Source organism: Anguilla anguilla, chromosome 1 (assembly GCF_013347855.1).
Source record: "Anguilla anguilla isolate fAngAng1 chromosome 1, fAngAng1.pri, whole genome shotgun sequence".
Classification (NCBI taxonomy): Eukaryota; Metazoa; Chordata; class Actinopteri; order Anguilliformes; family Anguillidae; genus Anguilla; species Anguilla anguilla.
The window spans coordinates 26,694,178-26,714,772 of NC_049201.1; the positions used below are offsets into that span (position 1 = coordinate 26,694,178).

Sequence of the window (20,595 nt, forward strand, 5' to 3'; positions counted from 1 at the left end):
AGAAGTTTTAGGTAAAATGACTTTGCCTTTGAACAATACAGGTCAAATCAGTGAAAACTACACGCGGTGTAACAGGCAAAAGCGTCCGGTCTACCAAAGTGCCAGTTCCTTGCCAAGGAGAAAATGGTGGAGGAAATGACAAATTGACATTCAATTGCAGGCTGTATACGAAAACATGATAGTAATGGACGAATACATGATATTATTTGATCCAGCAATGCAATTTTCCGAACATATGTCACACCCACTTTAAATAAACCATGAGTAAGCACCATGTCGCATAGCCTATGTAAAATAATTTTATAAAGGGAATTTACTGTCACGTTCACATAGCATATTCATCTGAATATTTAATCGACCAGTAAAGCATACCAAGCCAATTATAAAAAATAATTTAAAAAATATATAGAAAAGAAAATCCCATTGACACCACATAGCCTTAGTGGGACTGAAAACAGAAGATACATCGCGTAGATACACCACTCTCGATTACAGCCTTTTCTCTGCCAAGAAACGATAACCTGGTAGACAGCTTTAACTAGATAATTTTCACAAATAATAACCTCAAATACAACTTGTTGCTTCATACAACTTGTAATACAAGTTAAGACTCGACTGACATTGGTCTTATACTACAAGTAGAAGTAGTTACGACTTGGTCCCGGAACCGGAAATGTAATGTACGTAGAAATAACCGGGTAAATTTAATGTCTCAACGGGTTTTTTAACCACACAACCATGACAACCATTAGTAAATAGACGATGAAAGTTTTTCTGAGTTAACTAACAGTTTTCTAATTATGTGTTTTTCTGTACGTTTGCGTAGTTTCTTGTGTGGGTGTCCGTCGGGAAATTTAAAGACAGTAATGATACATTGGTAGCGTTAGTTGACACAATGCAACGTGGAAAGAGTGTGAAAATAAAAGAAGTGATTGAATCGCTTTGTAAGCTTCTTTCTGAACTGGGAGTGGATTCCGTCCCCGGTACAGACACCTTCAGACGGGCGAAATTTAATAAAGGAGACGCGGTAAGTTATAATAGGCGTGCTATGTAGCCTATCCAATGTTCACTGTAGTTGTTGCTCACATTGTATAAGGTTATTCAACTCACATGCTTCTATTTCCTAAATACACACTCTAGCTCTAACTAGCTGTCACTTTTTACGACTGACACTTGACAGTCAGATAAACTGTGACGGCAGCTGACTTGCTGTTACAGTAAGTTAGCTCTACCTCCGCATTACTGTCCAGCTAACGTTTTATTATGTCGTAGGCTACTGTTGCCAGCTACAGTACATTCAGTTCTGGTTTCCCCTCAAGCTTCAGAATTATAGCCAACATTTGCCCTGGAATCCACAGCGAAGAGTCATTTTTATTAAGCAATAAAACTGTCTCATTTAAAATTCATTTCTGGTAGTGACTTTCTCAAAATGAAATTCAATTCATTCTAGCATATATTGGCATGACTAATGTAGGTTACACTCTGTATTACCAAAACGCAGCAAAAACAGATACGTACGTTAATCGAAGTTGTGCGCACACATGACGACCAAACATTGTAGCTAATTACAAGGATTTATTATTTGAGTCGTGCTGCTTGGTGCATTTTTTTTGTTTCAAGCTTTCATGTATGATAATAAATTCTACTCTAATGCTTTATAATGTTGTATGAGTTACTTCTCAATGCGTGGTGGTTGAGCTCTAGCCGTGCGGTTGGTGGCTGTTTATCCGACCTGTAGGCTAATTATCACTTGTCAGATTTATAAAATGAGACTATCCAATACTTAAAAATTCATTATTTTGGAATATTTCAGACTGTGTTGGAAGTATATCTGTCTATCTCATCTCACAGTGGTATACATAGCTATAGATTGTTTTGGCAACCTTGCCTTTTTGTGTTAGCATTTTTAAGTTGTTGTTATCTGAACCAATCATAATGGTAAACTTGTAGCACCTTTCAAGCAATAAAGCATAACACTATACACTTTGTAGACAAGTAAAAAATATAGACAAATCTAAAAACAAAGAAATGTAGATGGAGACAGTTGAAAGGGTCAAGCATAAAAACAGTGACAGAAAACAGACAATAAAACCAAACCCAGTAAAAGTGAGCTTTTTAAACCCAATAATAAAGCAAGCTTATAAAGATAAGTCTTCAAGTGAGATTTAAACAATGTCACTGACACAGCAGTTCTAACCTGGTGTGGATCCGTCTTTGCTTTGTGTCTCTGAAGGAGGAGAGATACTCTGAAAGTGTTTGCTCTGTGTAAGTCCTTGGTTTGGATCAGGTTAAGTTTTTTTAGTGTTCCAGATTCAAGTTTCTGATTTGATTCTAATTGGTATTTGTGAAGCAGAGGTGATTTTAAGCTGGTTTGTATTTGGAAAGGTTCAGGGCTCAGTGGACACTTTTCTGAGCTGAGCTACACTAAATTTACTATACTAAGTATGCAGACACCTGAACATCACACCTATATGTACTTGTCGAACATCTCGTATATACAAGCCATGTTTTATTACAGATCCACTTCCAATGAGCCATAAGAGCATTAGTGAGGTGGGGCATTCATCCCAAAGGTGTTCGATGGGATAGAGGTCAGGGCTGTGTGCAGGCCAGTCAAGTTCTTCCACACCAAACTCAGCAATTTCTTTATGGACCTTGCTTTGTGCAGGGGAGCATTGTCATACTGAAACAGGAAAAGGCCTTCCCCAAACTGCTGCCACAAAGTTGGAAGCACACAATTAGAATGTCATTGTATGCTGTAGCATTAAGCTTTCCCTTCACTGGAACTAAGGGGCCGAGCCCAAACCTTGAAAAACTGCCCCAGACCATTATTCCTCCTCCACCAAACTTTACAGTTGGCCCTATCCGGGCCAGTGCAATCGGCACTGTGCATGCTGCCAAACAGATTCGTCCAACAGACTGCCAGATAGTGAAGTATGATTCATCATTCCAGAGAATGTGTTTCCACTGCTCCAGTGTCCAATGGCAGTGTGCTTTACACCTCTCCAACCGACGCTTGGCATTGCACATGGTCATCTTAGGCTTGTATACAGCTACTCAGCCATAAGAACCCATTTCTTGAAGCTCTTGACGAATAGTTCTGCTGATGTTTCCAGAGGTAGTTTGGAACTCAGTAGTGAGTGTTACCCGAGGACAGATGATTTTTACATGCTTCAGCACTCAGCAGTCCTGTTCTGTGAGTTTGTGTGGCCTACTTACAGTTGACTGGGGCAGCTCTAGCAGGGTAGAAATCTGATGAACTGGCTTGTTGGATAGGTATGACAGTGCCACGTTGAAAGTCACTGAGCTCTTCAGTACGACCCATTCGACTGCCAATGTTTGCCAATGGAGATTGCATGGCTGTACGCTTGATTTTATGCACCTGTTAGCACTGAGTGTGGCTGAAATAGCCAAGACCACTAATTAGAAGGGGTGTCTACATACTTTTGGCAATGTAGTGTATTTGGGCCACCAAAGAGGATCTGGCTGCAGCACAGATAATCTCCACCAGGAGGCGCCTCCACTTCAGGGCCAGAAGTCATGTGACCTCTGGCCACAAAGTGAAGGTATTGGTCCTTTGTTTATTATTTTATTACTGTGTTTTTCAGTGATTACTGTATTAATCCTTCATTTGTTATTATTTTTTTATGTAAACAAAGGACTGATAAAATGAACATTGATTAGTAAGATGTTGCCACTTGTACGCTATGCCATGTAATTGTATACCAGTTTGAGTTAATGGTCGATAATTCTCTGGTGGCACTTACGTTAAGATAACATAACCTATGTGCAATTACTTGATCAGTATCCAGTACCAATCAGAAATAAGTCATAATTCACATCTCACCTCTTGAAGCACGACTTACCACTTTCAATTTGGTATTGCACACCTGTAGCAGTTGCTACAGACTTCAGGAGCTTGATTGCAAATTGGGAGTCAGAGAAAAACATTTGCATATTTGAACAGTTTAAACAGGTGCAGGGCATTAAAAACATGTTCAGTAAAAAGAAAATGTCTGATGTTCACAAGGACCAGGCAGAATCAGTGTCATTTGAAATGGTTTGGCATGTGGGTTTAACATCTGCATACCTTTGAAATGCCGAGCATTTTTGCGTCCATATGCCTTTGAATCTTGGCCCTCTTTGCTGTTTTAAAGGTGAGGCACAGAGGGCAGTGGAATAGCTTGTACACAAATGTTGCACTCTTCAATTACTGGCTGCGATCCAGTATCCCATATGGATAGATGCATCTGAAACAGACAGAGTTTTCATATCTTATTTGCAGTAACAATTATGTGTTCCAGATGGTAGTTAAAAGGACACTTATGATTTCACTTAATAGCAAGGGGCTCTTAATTTGTTTAGCTGATAAAAATATGCCTGCTAGCTTTTAAGGTTTGATTAAAACCAGTGAATCCTAACCAGTATATGTACCCCCTGTGGGTACACACTATAGTCATGGATATTGGAAAACTATACTGCAGAATAAATATTATTATATTCCTTCCAGTGTCTTAAATTAATTTACTGCCAAAGAGTGTCACTGTGCGCCAAACAATTAACTGAGGCTGACTATGTAGGCTAATATTCGGTTATTTAAACTAATAAAGTAAAAACAGTTTAAATGAACATGATTTTGGTATGATGAATGGATGACCACTTGCAAGGATGGCCATAAACGTTTTGGGGGAAAATACTGTGTAGTTCAATATACAGAACATCTAATGTTATGGTAGTTTTCAACATGTGGTAGGTATTTGGCCCTCACTCAAAACCCACGCTGTACTCATTTGCTCAACAGTAACAACACTTAGGCTAGTTGCAATTACCAACCAAGGCTAACAGACGTAGTCAACATTAGCATAAGTTTAGCTAGCATACCCAGAGAGTAGCGGCATTATACAGCTTGTATGCTATCATTGCTGATATTGAAATTATTGGGGAAAAAATGAAACATTGATATATCTCGGCTTTAGCTTTCTATGTTCAAGAAACCAGTCAACCTCTTTGATTGTTTGCCTCACACTGTTGAACATTACTTGACAAATTTTTTTCTGAACCCTGATGATATCTGGCCTGAGAGGAGAGGTCAGGTGACTTCTGGCCCGAGTGTGGAGGAGCCTCCTGGTGGAGGTTGCCAGCGTGCTGCAGACAGATCCCTCTCCGTTTGGGTGTGGAGAATGTTGTACTTTAGTGGGTCTTTTGAGCATATTTTAAGATATTCTGTTATATTTAGTGCACTTCAGTCAATTTGAGATATCTGTGCAGTGAGTAAATGGAATTTGATATTTTACCATGCCTAATTCAGCCCTGAGTGTATTAGTAGGGGGTATTCCCCTGTATTTGCAGTAGGTTCCTTACAGAATCCTGCATAAAAGGTTTCAGCTGGATTTTCTACCCGTTTTAGTGCAGTAAATCCCATATGAGTGTATCTCACATTTTTTCCATGCAGCACAATAGAGGGATTAATATTATCAACCATTTTTGACTTCCCTCTAATGGGAATATATGTAGCCTATTTCATAGTAGGCTGTCTTCTTTTCATAGCATCGCAGGCTTTCCCTTTGAATGCTTTGGCTGCCAGAGTAAAGCTCCTTGACAGAGATTTTCTGCCTGTGGGAAGTAACAGTAACTCAGAGCATGCACGAGGGCCATTTTTGCCTAGTCTAAAGCTGCAAGTGTTTTCCTGAGATGTAGGTTTCCCTTGAAAGACAATAGTCTTTACTGCAAGGACCCACTTCTGACAGCATTTCTCCAGCAGGTCCAGGTGCTGCTATAAATCCCGCTCTGTGGACCAGGTCATCTGCACTGAGCTGGAATTCAACTTTTGTTTTGTTCAGATAGAGGTTAGAAGCTGAGGATTGCTTATGTAACACTGCTAATTAAATAATGACATGCAAAATCAATTAATTCATCTCAAACAATACTCGTCCTCCTTCATATCCTCGAATCCCCGAGTGAACTATGCATTAAAATTTTTTTGCCATGTTTTATTTCACATTTGTTTAAACGTTCATTTATATTAAAAATTATTTTCTGTTGTGTCATGATCTTTACTCACACCACCACTTAGCAAGAAAGTAGCCTAATAATATAGGTGTCGAAGCGAGGTTGAATAAATGCCCTCTGTAAAAGTCAATGATGCAGCAGCAACCGGGCCTTTTTTAATTTGGTGTTATTAACTTAAGGACAGGGGGGCAAAGGGTGCAGATGTGATCATTTATGTGGCGTCCTGGGAAACACTCAAACGAGGCTTAATCACAGAGAGCATAGCGGCGCATGAGGATATTTAATAAACGCGCGCGGTGTCATTTTCATATATTAAAACGAGGGGAGATTTTTTGCTTCGCCGCCCCTCGGCCTCCGTGCATTTGCACTAATGCCGCGGATGCTGACGGAGGATGCGAATTATGGGAGTGAATTATGCAAATCATACCCTAAATGAGATTTGTCAGAGCGAGTGACAGCCGAGCCTTTTTTTTCCCCCTTTAAAGCGTTTGAAAACACCATTGTAAATTTAGCGTTGGCTAAACGTGACCGTCTCGGGCCAAATGGCTGCTGTAGGTAATTATTGTTGAGAGGAGCCATTTCTGTCAACAGTGCAGCCGAGTGCGAACAAAAGGATAATCTGCACCTGAATTCCTTTGTTTGAAAGTGTCTGAAGTGCTAATTAGTCAAGCCATGCAATAACTGCCATGTTCAGCAAAATAATGGAAAGGAAAAACCTGGCACCACACACGTGCACAGACACACACACACACACACACACATACACTCGCACACTCACCTGAGATTCCATTACAGACACTGGCAAGTCCCCAGACACCATTTTGGGCCCCCCTGCTTAGCCTTTCATGCCTCGTTCATTCATTACCTCTAAGATGAAATAATGAATTCATGTTTATTGGGTTATTTGAAGTTCAGAAGCTGTTTTAATACACGCTGTCCGGTAGTGTACCGTTGTGTAGTGGTTAAGAAACCGAACTTGCAGCTCTGAGGTTGCGTGTTCCATTTCCTGGTGGGACACCACTGTTGTACTCTTGAACAAGGTACTTAACCTGAATTGATATAGCAAAATATGCAGCAATAAATGGGCAAAATGCATTTTAAAAAGTAGTGTGTTGCTCCGGGTGTTGGCGAGTGTATCTTACAGGGTGTCTGTTGTAGGTGGAAGACCTGTGGAGGCTGCTGTATAGCCTGCTCTCCAAAGCCGTGCGGTGGGAGTGCGCATGTCAAACTACGCAGGAGCATGACGTGGGTAAGATGATATTTTGTCTTGTTATACTAAAACATGGTTTTATTAGCTTTCCAATATTTTTTAACCAGACGGCTAGTACGGCTCGGCTCGTGTGATATCTTTAATACGTCACAGCAACAAAAAAAAGTACTAGCACCACTACGGAGGACACAGAATTACTTTAACCGTTAAAGATTAAACAGAATACAAAAAAAAAACAAACAAACCTGGTCCTGATAATTAATTGAAGAGAAACTTAATTACATCACTTGGAGCCTAACGGTGATCAATTAAAGTGGCCCTGCCACGAGCTGTGGTGTCTGCATTGTGCCAAACGGCGATTAATGAGCGGCTGATGTGTGTCACGCTACCGTAGTCGCGGTGTTTTAAGGTCAGGATTCCTATTTTTATTGTGTGGCGCCTGTCCCGTGCGACGCTGCAGACGCCCGGGCCAGGCTGGTGTGCGGCGTCCTGTGGCGGTTCGGCTACGGGGCCCCCTGGCTGGCGCCGGCGCGGACGCGGGGCGAGGGCGCTCGGGCGGAGGAGGCGGGGAGCCGAGACCTCCTGCTGGCCCTGGGGTGGGCCCTCTCCTCCGGGAGCCTGCTGGAGAGCCTGCTGGGAGAACGGGCCGCGGGGACCCTGACCACGCTGCCGGGGGTGAGAGTTCCACCGTTCCCTCGCTGCTTGAAACTGTTTAAAATCGCTACAAAAGTTTGAACGGAGGCCTCAATCCTATAGGAAAATTACGCCCATTGAAAGGGACATCCTGCTCAGGATAGTTGGGGTTTGGGTTGGGATTGAAAGGGAAGATGACATTAATTTTCAGGGATATTTTTGACATCCTTATGAGGCTGTATTGATGGTTTACTGTACAGTTGTCTGGGCCCATGAATTCGGGTGAATGGGAAGGGAATGAATAGATGTGACGTGACCTTAAACTGGTAACTTACTTTAAGTGTGAGAACAATAGCTTGTTCGTGAGAGTCTTCGTCGGAGCTCCCACGGGTCATTGAAAACATTTAAAGTGCTTTATTTTCAAAGTGCTTTATTCTCAAGGCCAAATTTTCAAAAAGGCTGTGAAAGTGCTTTTTTGCAGAGTGGTTTAAAGTGCTTGATTTTCCACTTTTATAGGTCTAAATGTAAGAAGGGAAATGTTTTATAAATTTCATTAAAAAACCTGTCCTATTTCTGTAGCTATTGTACATATTCCTTGCAGGGAAAAATTGTTGTATATTCTGTATTTGTATTTGTATATTCAGGTGCATCAACATTCTGCTTTCCAAATTTTCCAATTTTCCCAACAAACTGGTCTGAAAGTGTGAATGTGGGAATTCTATAGCACTACAGTAAAACTACCAATGAAACAACCCTGCACCCATAAAAAATATGTTGGTCAGACCTATCATGTAAATTCATAATGCGTACACAAGCTTATGAATTCAGATGGTTACAAACTAATTTTGTGCTTTATGATTTTCTGACGCAGACCGACCCGTGGCATGGTTTAATTTCATCTTAATGTGTTGCGTCACTACATTATCAATAATTGAAACCCTGCAGTCGCTTATGAATGTTTCATGAAGTAGCAGAGCTATGCTGAAGAAGCTGTTGTCGATGCTTTTTGAAGGCTAAAGTTGCAGCAACTCTGACAAATATCCGGAGTGAGATGAATGTTCAGGGATAGCTGCCCCCGTTGGCCGATGCCAATACTGCAGGTGTTGCTCATCAGTCTTACTCGTCAGGATGCAGATATTTTGGGGCCATGTAGTCACGGGTTCGATGCCTCTGCCGCAGCTGTATCATCGGTCGACTACAAACGAGAGTCTGCCTCGCCTTGGCCTTGTCCCGCGTGGGATTTGCTGGGATTAAGTTGGACAGGGTTTCTATTACTGCTTAATTCCTTTAAATGATGCGTGGGGCATGTACAGACTACTAATGAGCGATGCACTTGTCTTCTAGTTGGTGCTAGCTCCCCTTTGGTCCTATGAAGTCTGTAGGGTCTAAAAAATCTTGGTGTGCGTCAGAGGAGTCTTCCAGATTCAGTTGCAGTTCTCCTGGTGTCCTCTGACCCTTTCAGCCGGGTCAGAGGTCAGTCGTCTCGTTATGCAGCTCATATTTATGTTTGCTTTAATAGCTACTGAAATGCATAACCCGTAAGAGGTTAAGTGATTGTACTGCGGTTACATCATTTAGCTTAGCCGCTTTCTTCTGGGTGTGCGTGGCATTGCCGGAGTGTCAGAGCAGAAAAATAAAAAATAAAGCGCGCACATTGAATTACTGTGATGTCAGACAGGACCTCCTCACAGCCTCTCCTGTTTTGAGAGCAGAGAAATGGCGGCGGTTGCGACCGGTGAATCATTGCTCGGGGACACCAGTGCCCGGGAGGAGGACGCCGTCGGGTGGGTGGACGCAGTAACCGCGCGACTCCAGCAGGTGGCAGCACAGCTATTCGGGTGCAGGAGAGAGAGCGGGCGGGTGCTTCTGCTTCGCCGCAGCACCCAGACGGAGGGCTGACTGAGAGACGAGCACGGCCAGCGCACACAAAGCAGCCTGTTAAAAAAATAGGAAGAGACGCTGGGAAGGGGAGTGATGGGAAGGGGGAGGGTGGGGGGGGTGGAGGGGGGGGGGGGAGGGGAAGGTGGGGTCATACTTGAGCGGCCGTGCCGATTTTCCTCCTTCTCTTAATTTGGAGAAGTCGGGCTGAGTTTGCGGGCCTGTCTCGTTTCGGCGACGTCCTCCCGGCCCTCGGCGCGCGCTGCCGGCCGCGGCCGACGGCTGGCGGGCGCCGCGCCGGCGTGCCGCTGCTGCCCCGTCGACCAGAACAGCTGTTGGCGCGTGACGCCATTCCCGCTAACCAAAAGCAGCCTGCCTCCCTGAGTGACACCATGGGCAATTACGCCCCGCCCGGGCCGCAGTTAAATACATACACTTTAAAACTAAAACTATTTTTAAAATGAAGTGCTGCCGTTTTGTGATACAGTGTCGAATACGGAGTGCATTTGGGCTGTGTCTTATGAAGTGTGGGGGACGGGATAGGCGAGCCTGCCTCCGGTGGAGCCAAGATGGCGGTACGGTTCAGCTCGGGGCAAATAGAACAGTTCCAGCTTCCAAGTGTCACCAGAACACATAGGGTATCAAGGTCCCTCCGCTCCCAAAGTGGCGACTGAATTAGATCCAGCGTCGTGCATTATTCAAGGACCAGAGGAACTCTTGTCTGACTCACCCTGATTAATGCAAACAGACCGGAGACTCTGTCTTTGTTCGAAATGGCCGGACCGCTCATTCTGTCACAGCCTTCTTCCAGCCTAGCAGGGCTAATGAGGAGGGAAGCGTGGCCAGATGGATGACTCTCCCTCCAGGGAAGGTAGCAATTCTTTGACCTGATCTTAGGGAGGAAGTTTCCGTTAAAACCTTTTCTCGTTTCGCTTGTGTCTTCCCCAGGTCCCCGACTGTAGGCCCAGAGTGGAGCCTCCTGCTGGGGCTGGGCGAGGAGCGGGGCAGCGTGGGGGGGGCCTGACGGGGCAGGGGGTGGGGCCGGGGCCAGGGGAGTGGGAGGGGGGCCTGAGGAGGCTGCAGTGGGAGCAGGGGAAACTCCGGCTGCTGTGGCGGGGTCTTCAGGCGGCATGGGCCGAGAGAGCCAGGCTCCTGCATCAGGCAAGACTCACCCCCGCGTCACCTTCACTGCCATTAATACCATCCTCCTCCTCCTTAACACTTTAACCCTTTAAGGCTGGGTAAACACACTGTGCGCTATTTGCTATACTTTTGCATTAGCGGACAAAATCTGCGAATCGTATAAGAATTACTTAGTCACGAGTCGAAATCGGCCATCTTATATCTCGTACTCACAGGCGACAGATTTGTTAAATCTTAGACTGGCAGTATGAGAAATTTTGGGCCTAAATCTTGCATTGTGGCAGCTGCTACGACCACAGAATATGGATGTCTAATGAACAACTAATAGGAGCAGAGCAATGCATGGTGTAAACAACAGGATGTCGCACTCTAACCACAACTGTTAACACATTTTTGTAAACACATTCAGTCACTATTTAACCTTCAATACTAAAATATTTATTGCACGTGGATGAAGTTCTTAGCCCCCCTTTAAAATGGTGCCACTTTTGCTACCACTCTCAAACTGTTCGGCATCTGGAATAAACAGCCTTAAGTTGAGACTTGTTAGTAACAATGTAATATCCTTAAGGTAAGCGAAGAAAGTAAACATGTTGAGAATTACCTTTGAGCACGACTCTCAGCGAAACTCCCACTCCAGATAATTTCCACCCATCTTGAATGAACAAACGAGGGAATAAACAAGCCGGCTGCGTGCAGCTCGGCTAGCTGTGCGAAATGTTGCCAGATTCCCCCGAAAAAGACTCCTCAAAATCCCTCATCTTAAGTCGACTCCCATGCTAATTTCTCAAAATTTGTCCCCCAGCCTTCCTTTTAAAATCCACAATCTGTCATTGATTCCCATACGTTTTTTTTTTCGGGAAACTTCCCCTATGCTTATTTATTTTTAATTCCCCTACTATTTGGTTAAAATCCTCTAGGTTGGCAACCTTGGCTGTGTGCTATATGAAGCGACTAAATATTTTTGGGAAATCTCGAGAGAACGTTCTGCTGTGCATTTAAAACTGTACCTGCTCTTAACACTACTGCTGCTGCTACCACTACAACAACAAGCTGTTATTTTTTTCTTAATTAGGTGCTTTTCATGTTTACCCCCTTAAGCCGCATTTTGTCAGAAATAGCTGTGCGTGCCGTAAAGAATAAAATTCCCACGTTCATATTGTGCTTATATTGCGCTTATTATATAATAATACATTTAATGCAACTTAAGATTGAGGTGAATCAATAGGTTCCTAATTGGTAGAAGTGTGGACACCAGGCCAGTAAAACTAACCATCTGGAAGATAATGAGGAATTCAAAGACAAAGCAAATAATAGTGAGTCAAGCCTGCATTGTGTTAATACGTTTAAGGGAAGAAAAAAAAATGAAATAAACACATATTCAACAACCTAATTAGGAGGCTATTGACTTAACTCTGTTTTTTATTTGATCAGGAAAAAGTTACCTCTTTTTATGTAATTGCTTGCAATGTTGCACAATAAGAACAGGGTAACACAATATCAACATGGGAATTATATTCTTTATGGCATGCAATGCTGTTTCAGGCATAATATGGCTTAAGGTAAATAGTCCCTTTAAACATGGAAAGCACCTAATTAAGAAAAACTACCAGCTTGTTAAAATTCCGGGATTGCGATTGTGGTTGGAACGAAAACCAGCATATGCGGGGGTGGGGCTCAGGACCGTGTTTGAGAACCACTGAGCTTGACTAACAGTGTTGTCAGAATTGGTTGGAAAAAATAACATTCCCTCAAATTCGCTGTGTAAAATTGGCAGTCCGTAGTGTCCTCTTGTAATAAAAAGGGACAGGATCCAAATTCATCTTTTGTTTTTTATTATCATTTTTTTTTCAGGCAAAAAATTGTCATGATTACTCCGACATCTTCTTTTATTTTGCTGCGCCATCCTCAAATTCTGCACATGGATTTCAGTCGATGTGGGCTACCGTAACGGTTGGATGGAATCGCTTATTTATATAATTATTTTTCACAGTGCGACAGCAGTGAAAGACAATACATTACCCAGGCTGCATCGCACAATCTGACATGTACCAAACGTAAAACACAGCCGATGTCGCAGTAAGGCCGCTAATATGGGATTAGAATGTTTTTAACTGAACATTTTAAAGCTGAAGTAGCAATCACTACTGTTAATTGAAAGCACTGGAGTTCTAGAAGACCGACTTAGAGAAGAACCGACTCTTCAAAGAGCTGACGTCCTCACCACAGCTGTTTCGATCTGTACGCAATATTTAGTTTAATCTTTGCACAATATTATTCATGCATACCTGCATTCTGTCCATATTTGTCCTTGACTTTTACTTAAATTTTGGCAGTGGCCAAAGTAATCTTGCCAAATGTGCCTGTGGAGAGAGAAAACAAGTCCAGGCCTTAGTATGTTTATGATACGGCTTGTTACAATGGAGTATCCTTATGTTACTATGAGTATTAATAGTCCCAGTGTTCCATTCCCACAGGTCCTGTCCGCCACCAGTGGCCCGTTGGACACACACCCTGCCACAAGCTGTACCGGACACAACAAGGTGACCGACACACACACACACACACACACACAATACTCCCAATGCTGATCACTCTGCTCGACACGCAACGTCCATGCTTCTCACCAGTGCAACCAGTGTCATAAATCAGTGTGAATCGGTTGATTAAATCAGTGTCATATATCATCGTAATCGTAAATCGCGGTCTGCGGTCACGATTTACAGTTTGTCTTGGTAAATGAAATAAATTTGAAGCAAAATATTAACATGCCCTGATGGGTACGCTGGCGTTCATCGCGGAAACGATCTTCAAACGTGTGATTGTGAATCCACACCATGCACACAGGACACACGCCTGTTATGGCTGTGATGTTCAAATTTACGATTACAAGTCTCACGCTAAGGAATAGTAGACGATTGCTGAGCTTGTCGATGGCTGATACAGATGATTAGGGCAAGAAAGTACAGGAGGGATTGTAGGGACATATTTAACTCTATAATCGCCCCTCTGTCCACCTGCACCCAACCTTTTATCTGTAAACGCATCAAAGTGAGTTCTCCATTTCCAAATGATGGGTGATTCCATAGACATGGAGACAGACAGGCTAACGCTTTCAGCCAATCATAGAGACAGTCCATGACAGGAAGAGTCAGGGATAGACGATAAGAGAGACGGAAGGACAGACACTATCAGAGGGACGGGCAGACAAGGACACCTAGATCTTGTTTGACAAACAATGAAATGATTTTTTTTTGTTTCAGAAGATTTGGTATCTTGAAGCAATTGGCACTGTGGACAATGGCAGTTTAAAATGGGATTTTGAATGGGATAGTATCTAGTAAGGGTGGTTTGATAGGGGATTAGCAGTTTAGATTTGATGCATTTTAATTTTTTAAAATGTAATTAAGGTTTTAGTGATCTGTAGTGATCTCAGTAGAGTAGTCCTTTTAATACAATTAGAATTTGTTCAAATATTATTCAATGGATTTAAAAAATTTGAATACAAAAATGTATTGTAACATCTAAGTAAAGGCACTTAAAAAAAGTCCAGTCTCTCACCTCTCCCCCTTCCTCCCTCCCTTCCTCCCTCCCCCCTTTAAATGGTGAGAGGCAGGTCTGACAGCCGGGGAACTCATATCTTTTCTAGCCCGGTGTCATATTTCAAAGTGAAACCCGTAAAAAAAAAACCCGATAGGCGGCGAGACGTGCGGCGCGGTCCGCGGTGCGGGGGCGCCTCCGGGAGCCGCGAGCGAATCCCCTCGAGCCGGCGGGCGTTCGGTTCCCCGCCCCCGGCCCCTTTTTTTCCCCGAGCCGTCGTCCCGTCCCTCCCGTCCGTTACCCTCGCTGCTTCCCCCCCTGTCTGAACGAAAGCGCGGAAGTGCAGAGGGAGGCTCTGGAGCGTCTGCGGAGGCCGGACCTGAGGGACGGCGAAGTAGAGAGATGAAAAGAGAGAGAGGGACGGGGTGTGTGAGAGAGAGAGAGCGATGTGTGGAGAGAGCCGTCGCGAGGGCGGCGCGTGGGGTGGCACACGTGTCGAAGGCACGGTTCTTTCGAAAATGCCAGGGAGTTGAAGTCGACGTGAAGCCGTGTTACCACACACGCACATACTCACTCACAGACCCACACACACACGCTGTATAATTAAAGAAGGTGTCATAACAGCAATGTGTCATTTGCCTACAGGAGTTGGAGCGGTTGCAGACAGACATTCAGGTGCTGGAGATATACCTGGAATGGAAGCAGATGGAGCCCCTCTTTTGGTGCTGGATGGTACGCTCCCATCCCATCATAATCTCTCAGTAGACCTAATAGTACTTCCTGTTCACACTTCGCAGACGCTTTTAGCCAAAGCATCTTACAAAAGTGCAGGAGATAAAAGGTGCCATTTTCTTATCTTCATCAAAAGAACTTGGTCTATCCCTGACCATAGTTCTGGATGGTTTCAATATATATCTTACATTTCTCAGGACAGTCTCAACCTAAAACTGATGAGTGGTACGGTCATATCTTCATCTGCGGTTTCTCAGTACAATCTCACCCTAAGATGGATGCTAATGGTACGTTCCTATATTTATCTGATGTTCCTCAGTAGAATCTCTTTTTTTTAAACAAAGAAATTTTTTCATTTGGAACTTTTACTTTGATAAAGTGTTTACTCCAGAAGGTAGAGATATTTGCGCTTTGAAACAAGTGAATAATGTTATGTTAGTCCTATGATAGAGAACAGCGAACTTGGCCTCTCAGGACATTATGGTGGAAATGACCAGATTTACGAGAAAAAAACATGTCAAATAAAACTGAAGAATTGATCTAGTGGTAGAAATAACCCAATTTTGTCAAGCGCTGCCTCTGACTCTCATAACTTTGCTCAGATAAATTCAAGAATCCACCTTAAAAAATATTGCTTGTGCAGCCTTAACTTCCCTGGATTTTGTTAAAAGCTTTTCCCCCTTCTTTTTGGAAGGTTAAGTTTAAAAAAAAAAACTGATGAATCCAGTATTTCTAAAAGGTTGGGGGGCCAAAGATTAAACAGAATCAAACTGCTTATATTAGCAACTACATCTTTTAAGAACTGAAGGCAATTTACAAAGCTAGACAGTCTATTTATGTGGAGTGGCGGCAGTGCTTCTAGTGAGTGTTTACCGAAACATTTTAACAGCCCCAAACTCTCCAGATAAAGTAAAACCTACGACACGCTTCTTTATACCTCGGTCAGCTAAAGGCGTTCCCGCATTACTCACTGTAGCTTCTCGACGCACGGAAAAGCCATTAAGGCTTTGTGCTAAAAGCTTTCCTGAAATGTGCTTTGTGCACACCGGTCTTCTCGGGAATATGTAATGACGCTGCAACGTGGGCAATGTAGTCCTCCGACAGCGGGAGTCTCAACACCTGCCATTATCTCGCAGTTCTGCTGCTCGGAGTAAACGTCCTCTCGCAGCGTCTGCGCTCTCAAGCTTGAATTCATCAGCCTCTGGTGTAATTAAAGTGTCCAGACAAACAGCGCACGGTATAAAAATCAGCGGAAGAAAATAGCCGACGATACTTAAAAGTTGAAGGTGGTTTTTTATTGCTGTAGTTTTTCCTTTTTATCGACTTTTCGTAGAAAGGGAAAACCGGTCGTGCTTGTAGGCCCCCTCCCAACCCATTGCTGCAACGTTCTTTGTCAGTTTGAGCACAGGCTCGCGTCTGTGTGCCCTTGTAATATGCTGGTGCGCTGATTAAAACCTTCCCTCTCTGTTTGACTGGACAGTAGTGCATTGTGCCACAGAGGTTCCTACCACTTCCTGTTCTGGCAAAGTCAGGATTGAGTGTGTAATCGTGGAACCCTGCGTCTGTATGAGCCAACCAACAGTTCTTGTTTAAATAGCACTTTTGAACAATTTTTTTCAGTGTTGGTTTTTCTATTCTTTTCTAAAGTCATTAAGATTCATTCTTTGCCTGCTTTATATGCTAATTAAGCCACCTCCCCCATGTTATAGGACAGCGTGATTGACACAGAGCTGGCCGAACCCTCCCCACCATCGCACAGGGGTGCTGTTGCTATGGCGCTGAAGAGTGCGGTCGTCAAGGGGGCCCGTTGCCAAGGTGACGGCGGGAGAAGGGGCACGGACGAGCTGAGTGAGACGCTGCTGATGCTGCAGGTTCAACTGAAAGCGTGGCGGGCGGAGCTGGCAGGCCACGCCTCCCCATCGGTGAGTGAGCCCTGGAGCCCACCGGACGAAAACGTGGCGGGACCTCCACGGCACCGGAGGAGGGGGACGGGGGCGCGGGGGCGCGTGCGAGCCCGTTCGTCAATACCAAGCCACACGTTCCGTTTCTCTGTTGGGGGGGGAGAACAGAGTTTTCAGGTCCACAGAGAAAACACAAATCCAGCTCTTTTGTGCCGGGATGCAGTTTGAACTGAATTGTGTGTTTTCTCCAAGTCAGAGAATAGCGCCATGATTCAATCAGCACTTACTATGACTCGCAACTAAGTGTAAGTGTTCATTTTATTTTCTTCACAAGCAGTCGCGGCAATTAACAATATTAACTTTCCGGGCGAGACAAAAAGTGACAAACGTGCATTTATTTATACGGTAAGTGTCACGCCTTGATGGATGCCGGGGCTTCGGCCTGCTACAAACTAATTTAAGCCGGCCAGGACCATTCGAAAGGCTCGTAAATCCCGCTCTTTCACATTGCTCTCTCACCACCAAGGGTGGCAGCGCAGTAAAGTATTTCCTAATTCCGGCGTATCGTTCCCTGCCACTATATCTTACCTATAAAAGTCCTCGCGTCCCGTACAGTACGGCGAAGGAGCGCGGCGTACTTCCAAAGTTCGTTTTTTTGCGCCGCGCGGTCGCGCATACAAACGAGGAAAGCGCCGGCGCCGAAAGGCAATCTCGCTTCGCGGTTTCATTTAATAATGCAAATGGAGGGTGGCTTCTGCTCCCGAAGCAGATGGGCCACTTTGTCCCTCTGCTCACCTGGCCCTGATCCGATCTCCCAACGCCTGATTGGTTACTATTAGGTTAGGTACCGGGGTCCCCCGCATGCAGTAATTAACATTACTACCTGCACATGTTTTCCGTTGCCCTTTGTAATGGATTACTTCGGTGGAACACGTAACATTAGTCTTTGTCATTGAGATCTAATTGACTTGCTGTGTCGCACGACTCGTGATTTTGTGTCGTATGCGCCTGTCGGTATTGCCATAGCAAGGAAAAACGCATCAGAAAACCGCTAGCTTACAAGCAATTAGCAAAGACTACATATAAGTGTGCCAAATGCATGAAACCCTTAAAGCAAAGTGCTGTCATTTCTACAAGGTGAAACCAGAATGTATAGAAATACCCTTTAATAAAAGCTGAGAATCTGCTCTTTAACCACATATAAATTGTTTGACTACAACTGTAAAATTGTGGTGTGCACACAATAAACACCAAAAACACTATTCCAAGAACTATACTAGCCTAAGGTAACACAAATAAGAGTAAATGAGCTGTTCACTTGCTTGAGACACAAAAAAAAAACATCCTCTGCTAGTGCAGTATAAACTCTTTAGCGTGTCCATAGCCAGATATGGTCTTGTCTGACCTTTTATTGTCGGTTATGACTCAGCAATTTCATATTTCAACATGCATACCTTTGGTCAGTGCCCAGCTGTCCATAAGTTTGTTGTCAGATGGTGATGGAGAAAGGCAAGCTTCACTTGTCAGACTCATTATATGAGAATCAGATTGCTGGAATCCTATCCCTAATTTGCCAGCAGTGGAGTTCACTTTAACTACAAATCTCCTGATTTTATTTATTTTTCCTTTTTCTGCTCTCTTTTTTTTCTTTCTTTTTGGCACCACAACAGCATACATCTTGGCTAAATACTGAAACAAACGTACGGGGCGTTGATGTCTCCTGAGAGAACGGCAACCATTTTAATAACGGTCACTCTCAGGAAGGGGCTTTTTCTGCTAAATTGAATCTAAATTAGGGAAGGACTCTGGGAGACGCCATTTTATGACTTTTACAACGGCCCGCGCTCAGGCAAGCTGTACACGCTCACTGATCAGCCGGAGTTATCGCCAAGAGAGGAAGGAGGTCCTCCAGCGGCAAGGGGACAAGTTTCTGGGAAAGAAAGATAAGTGCTGGGTTACTATGAAATGGGTTCCAAAAAGATACTTGACTTTTGTGGAGAAAAAGTGCTTGAAAGTAATACCCGGCCGCACTTTGGAGCTGTAATTTTGTCCCAGATAGTTCTGTAAGGCACCATCATTTTTGTACCGCACTGCCTTTCTCGACATTTTCTCACAGTTGGCTTGAAACGGATCCGTTTTCTCTCTGTAACACCAGGGGTGGAGTGCTAATGTGAAATATTGAAGAAGAAAACAAGTAAGATAGCAAGAGGAAGTGCGTCTCTAATTCTTTGCTGGTTTCTGCATCGGTGCATCGATCCGGTTAGCGTCCCCCAAGGCTAAGTATCGAGTCATTAGTTATTGAACACATCTAGCAGCGGATCACTTGAATGCAGACTAGTTATAATGAACCGCCCCGAGCTTAGGCTGTCCAGTGTTTGCTAATGTTAAGAGGATGATTCAAAGTAAGTGATCCTCTACGTGCCAAAGACACCTCCAGAACAGCCGAAATGTGGATCATGTGAGTGGAGACGAGGCAAATTGTTCTTGTTCTCATGTCTCGTCGATTCGCTTAAAAAAGCGAAACCGTCTCGACAGAGGGATGAGTGTCCCTTGAAAATTCTGAGAAATTCAATTTCACATTTATTTTGGCGAAAAAGTCAAAGACAATACTACTGAGGTAGACGCTGACTCGATTCTGCAATTAACCTTTCTCAGGTTTTGTATCTTATCTTCCTCGCCTCATTCTCTTTTGTAACAGGAGAACGTGATTGCCAGCTCAGAGAAGGCAAAGATTCAGGAGAGGGTGAAACTCAGACTGCGTGGCCTGACCGAGGCCTACGCCGCCCCCCGGCCCACGTGCAGGCGGTACAGGCTGCGCCCTCAGGAGCACCCCGCCCACCGGCCTCACAGGCCCACGAAACACTGCCCCTCGCAGGCAGGGCAGCCAATCGAGGCCCAGGCTTCTCGCCTCATTGAGGAACTGCGGGAGGAAGAGGCGGGCCTGCGACAGGAAGTGGAGCGACTGAGGCGGGGCCAGAGGGAGGAGCTTCAGGAGCTTGCCAGCAGGCTGGAGGGCGTGGTTCTCATTCCGCCCCTGAAGAGATGAGCGTTTTTCATTCAGACTGAGAAATAAACTTAATGTTGCCTGTTATCAGTGTCCATAAGTGTGTGTGTGTGCGCGCGCATGTGTATATGTGTATGCGTGCGTGCGTGCATGCGTGCGTGTGTGCTTGCTTGACCATTTGCGTTTCAAGTTGCAGAAAGCAAGACCACATGCATGTGATCTGAAGCACGGTTGATCAAGGTTGAAGAAATTTGCTCAAACTGTTGTTTCACTGCGTTTCATCTCCTGCATTTGTAAACAGGCGCATGGTTTCCAAGTAGGTCAGCCCACGGTTTCCTTACGAAGTCGTTAGCAGTAGCCCGAGTCTTTTTTAAACTCCTTAACTTTAATCAGTCTTCTGAGGCTTGCTCCTCTGAAAACCTACCCTGTCGTGGGCATTCACCTGAAATGCGTACGCGCTATACTTGCGGAGGCAAAAGCTCCTGGCTTCCTGTCCAGATTCTAACCTAATAAACTCACGGACGAGAGGGGCCGCAAGGCTAGGA

General features: G+C 44.3%; 1 protein-coding gene across 1 annotated transcript; it reads left to right on the forward strand.

Moving 5' to 3' along the window:
* Window positions 1–670: 670 nt before the first annotated feature.
* On the forward strand, window positions 671–20,137 carry tedc1 (tubulin epsilon and delta complex 1). The gene is made up of 8 exons (XM_035385537.1): window positions 671–1,027; window positions 7,168–7,258; window positions 7,680–7,894; window positions 10,679–10,891; window positions 13,351–13,416; window positions 15,059–15,145; window positions 16,855–17,067; window positions 19,745–20,137. Exons 1-8 carry the CDS (start codon window positions 896–898, stop codon window positions 20,090–20,092), a joined length of 1,365 nt encoding a protein of 454 aa, XP_035241428.1. The 5' UTR covers window positions 671–895; the 3' UTR covers window positions 20,093–20,137.
* The last annotated feature ends 458 nt before the right edge of the window (window positions 20,138–20,595 follow it).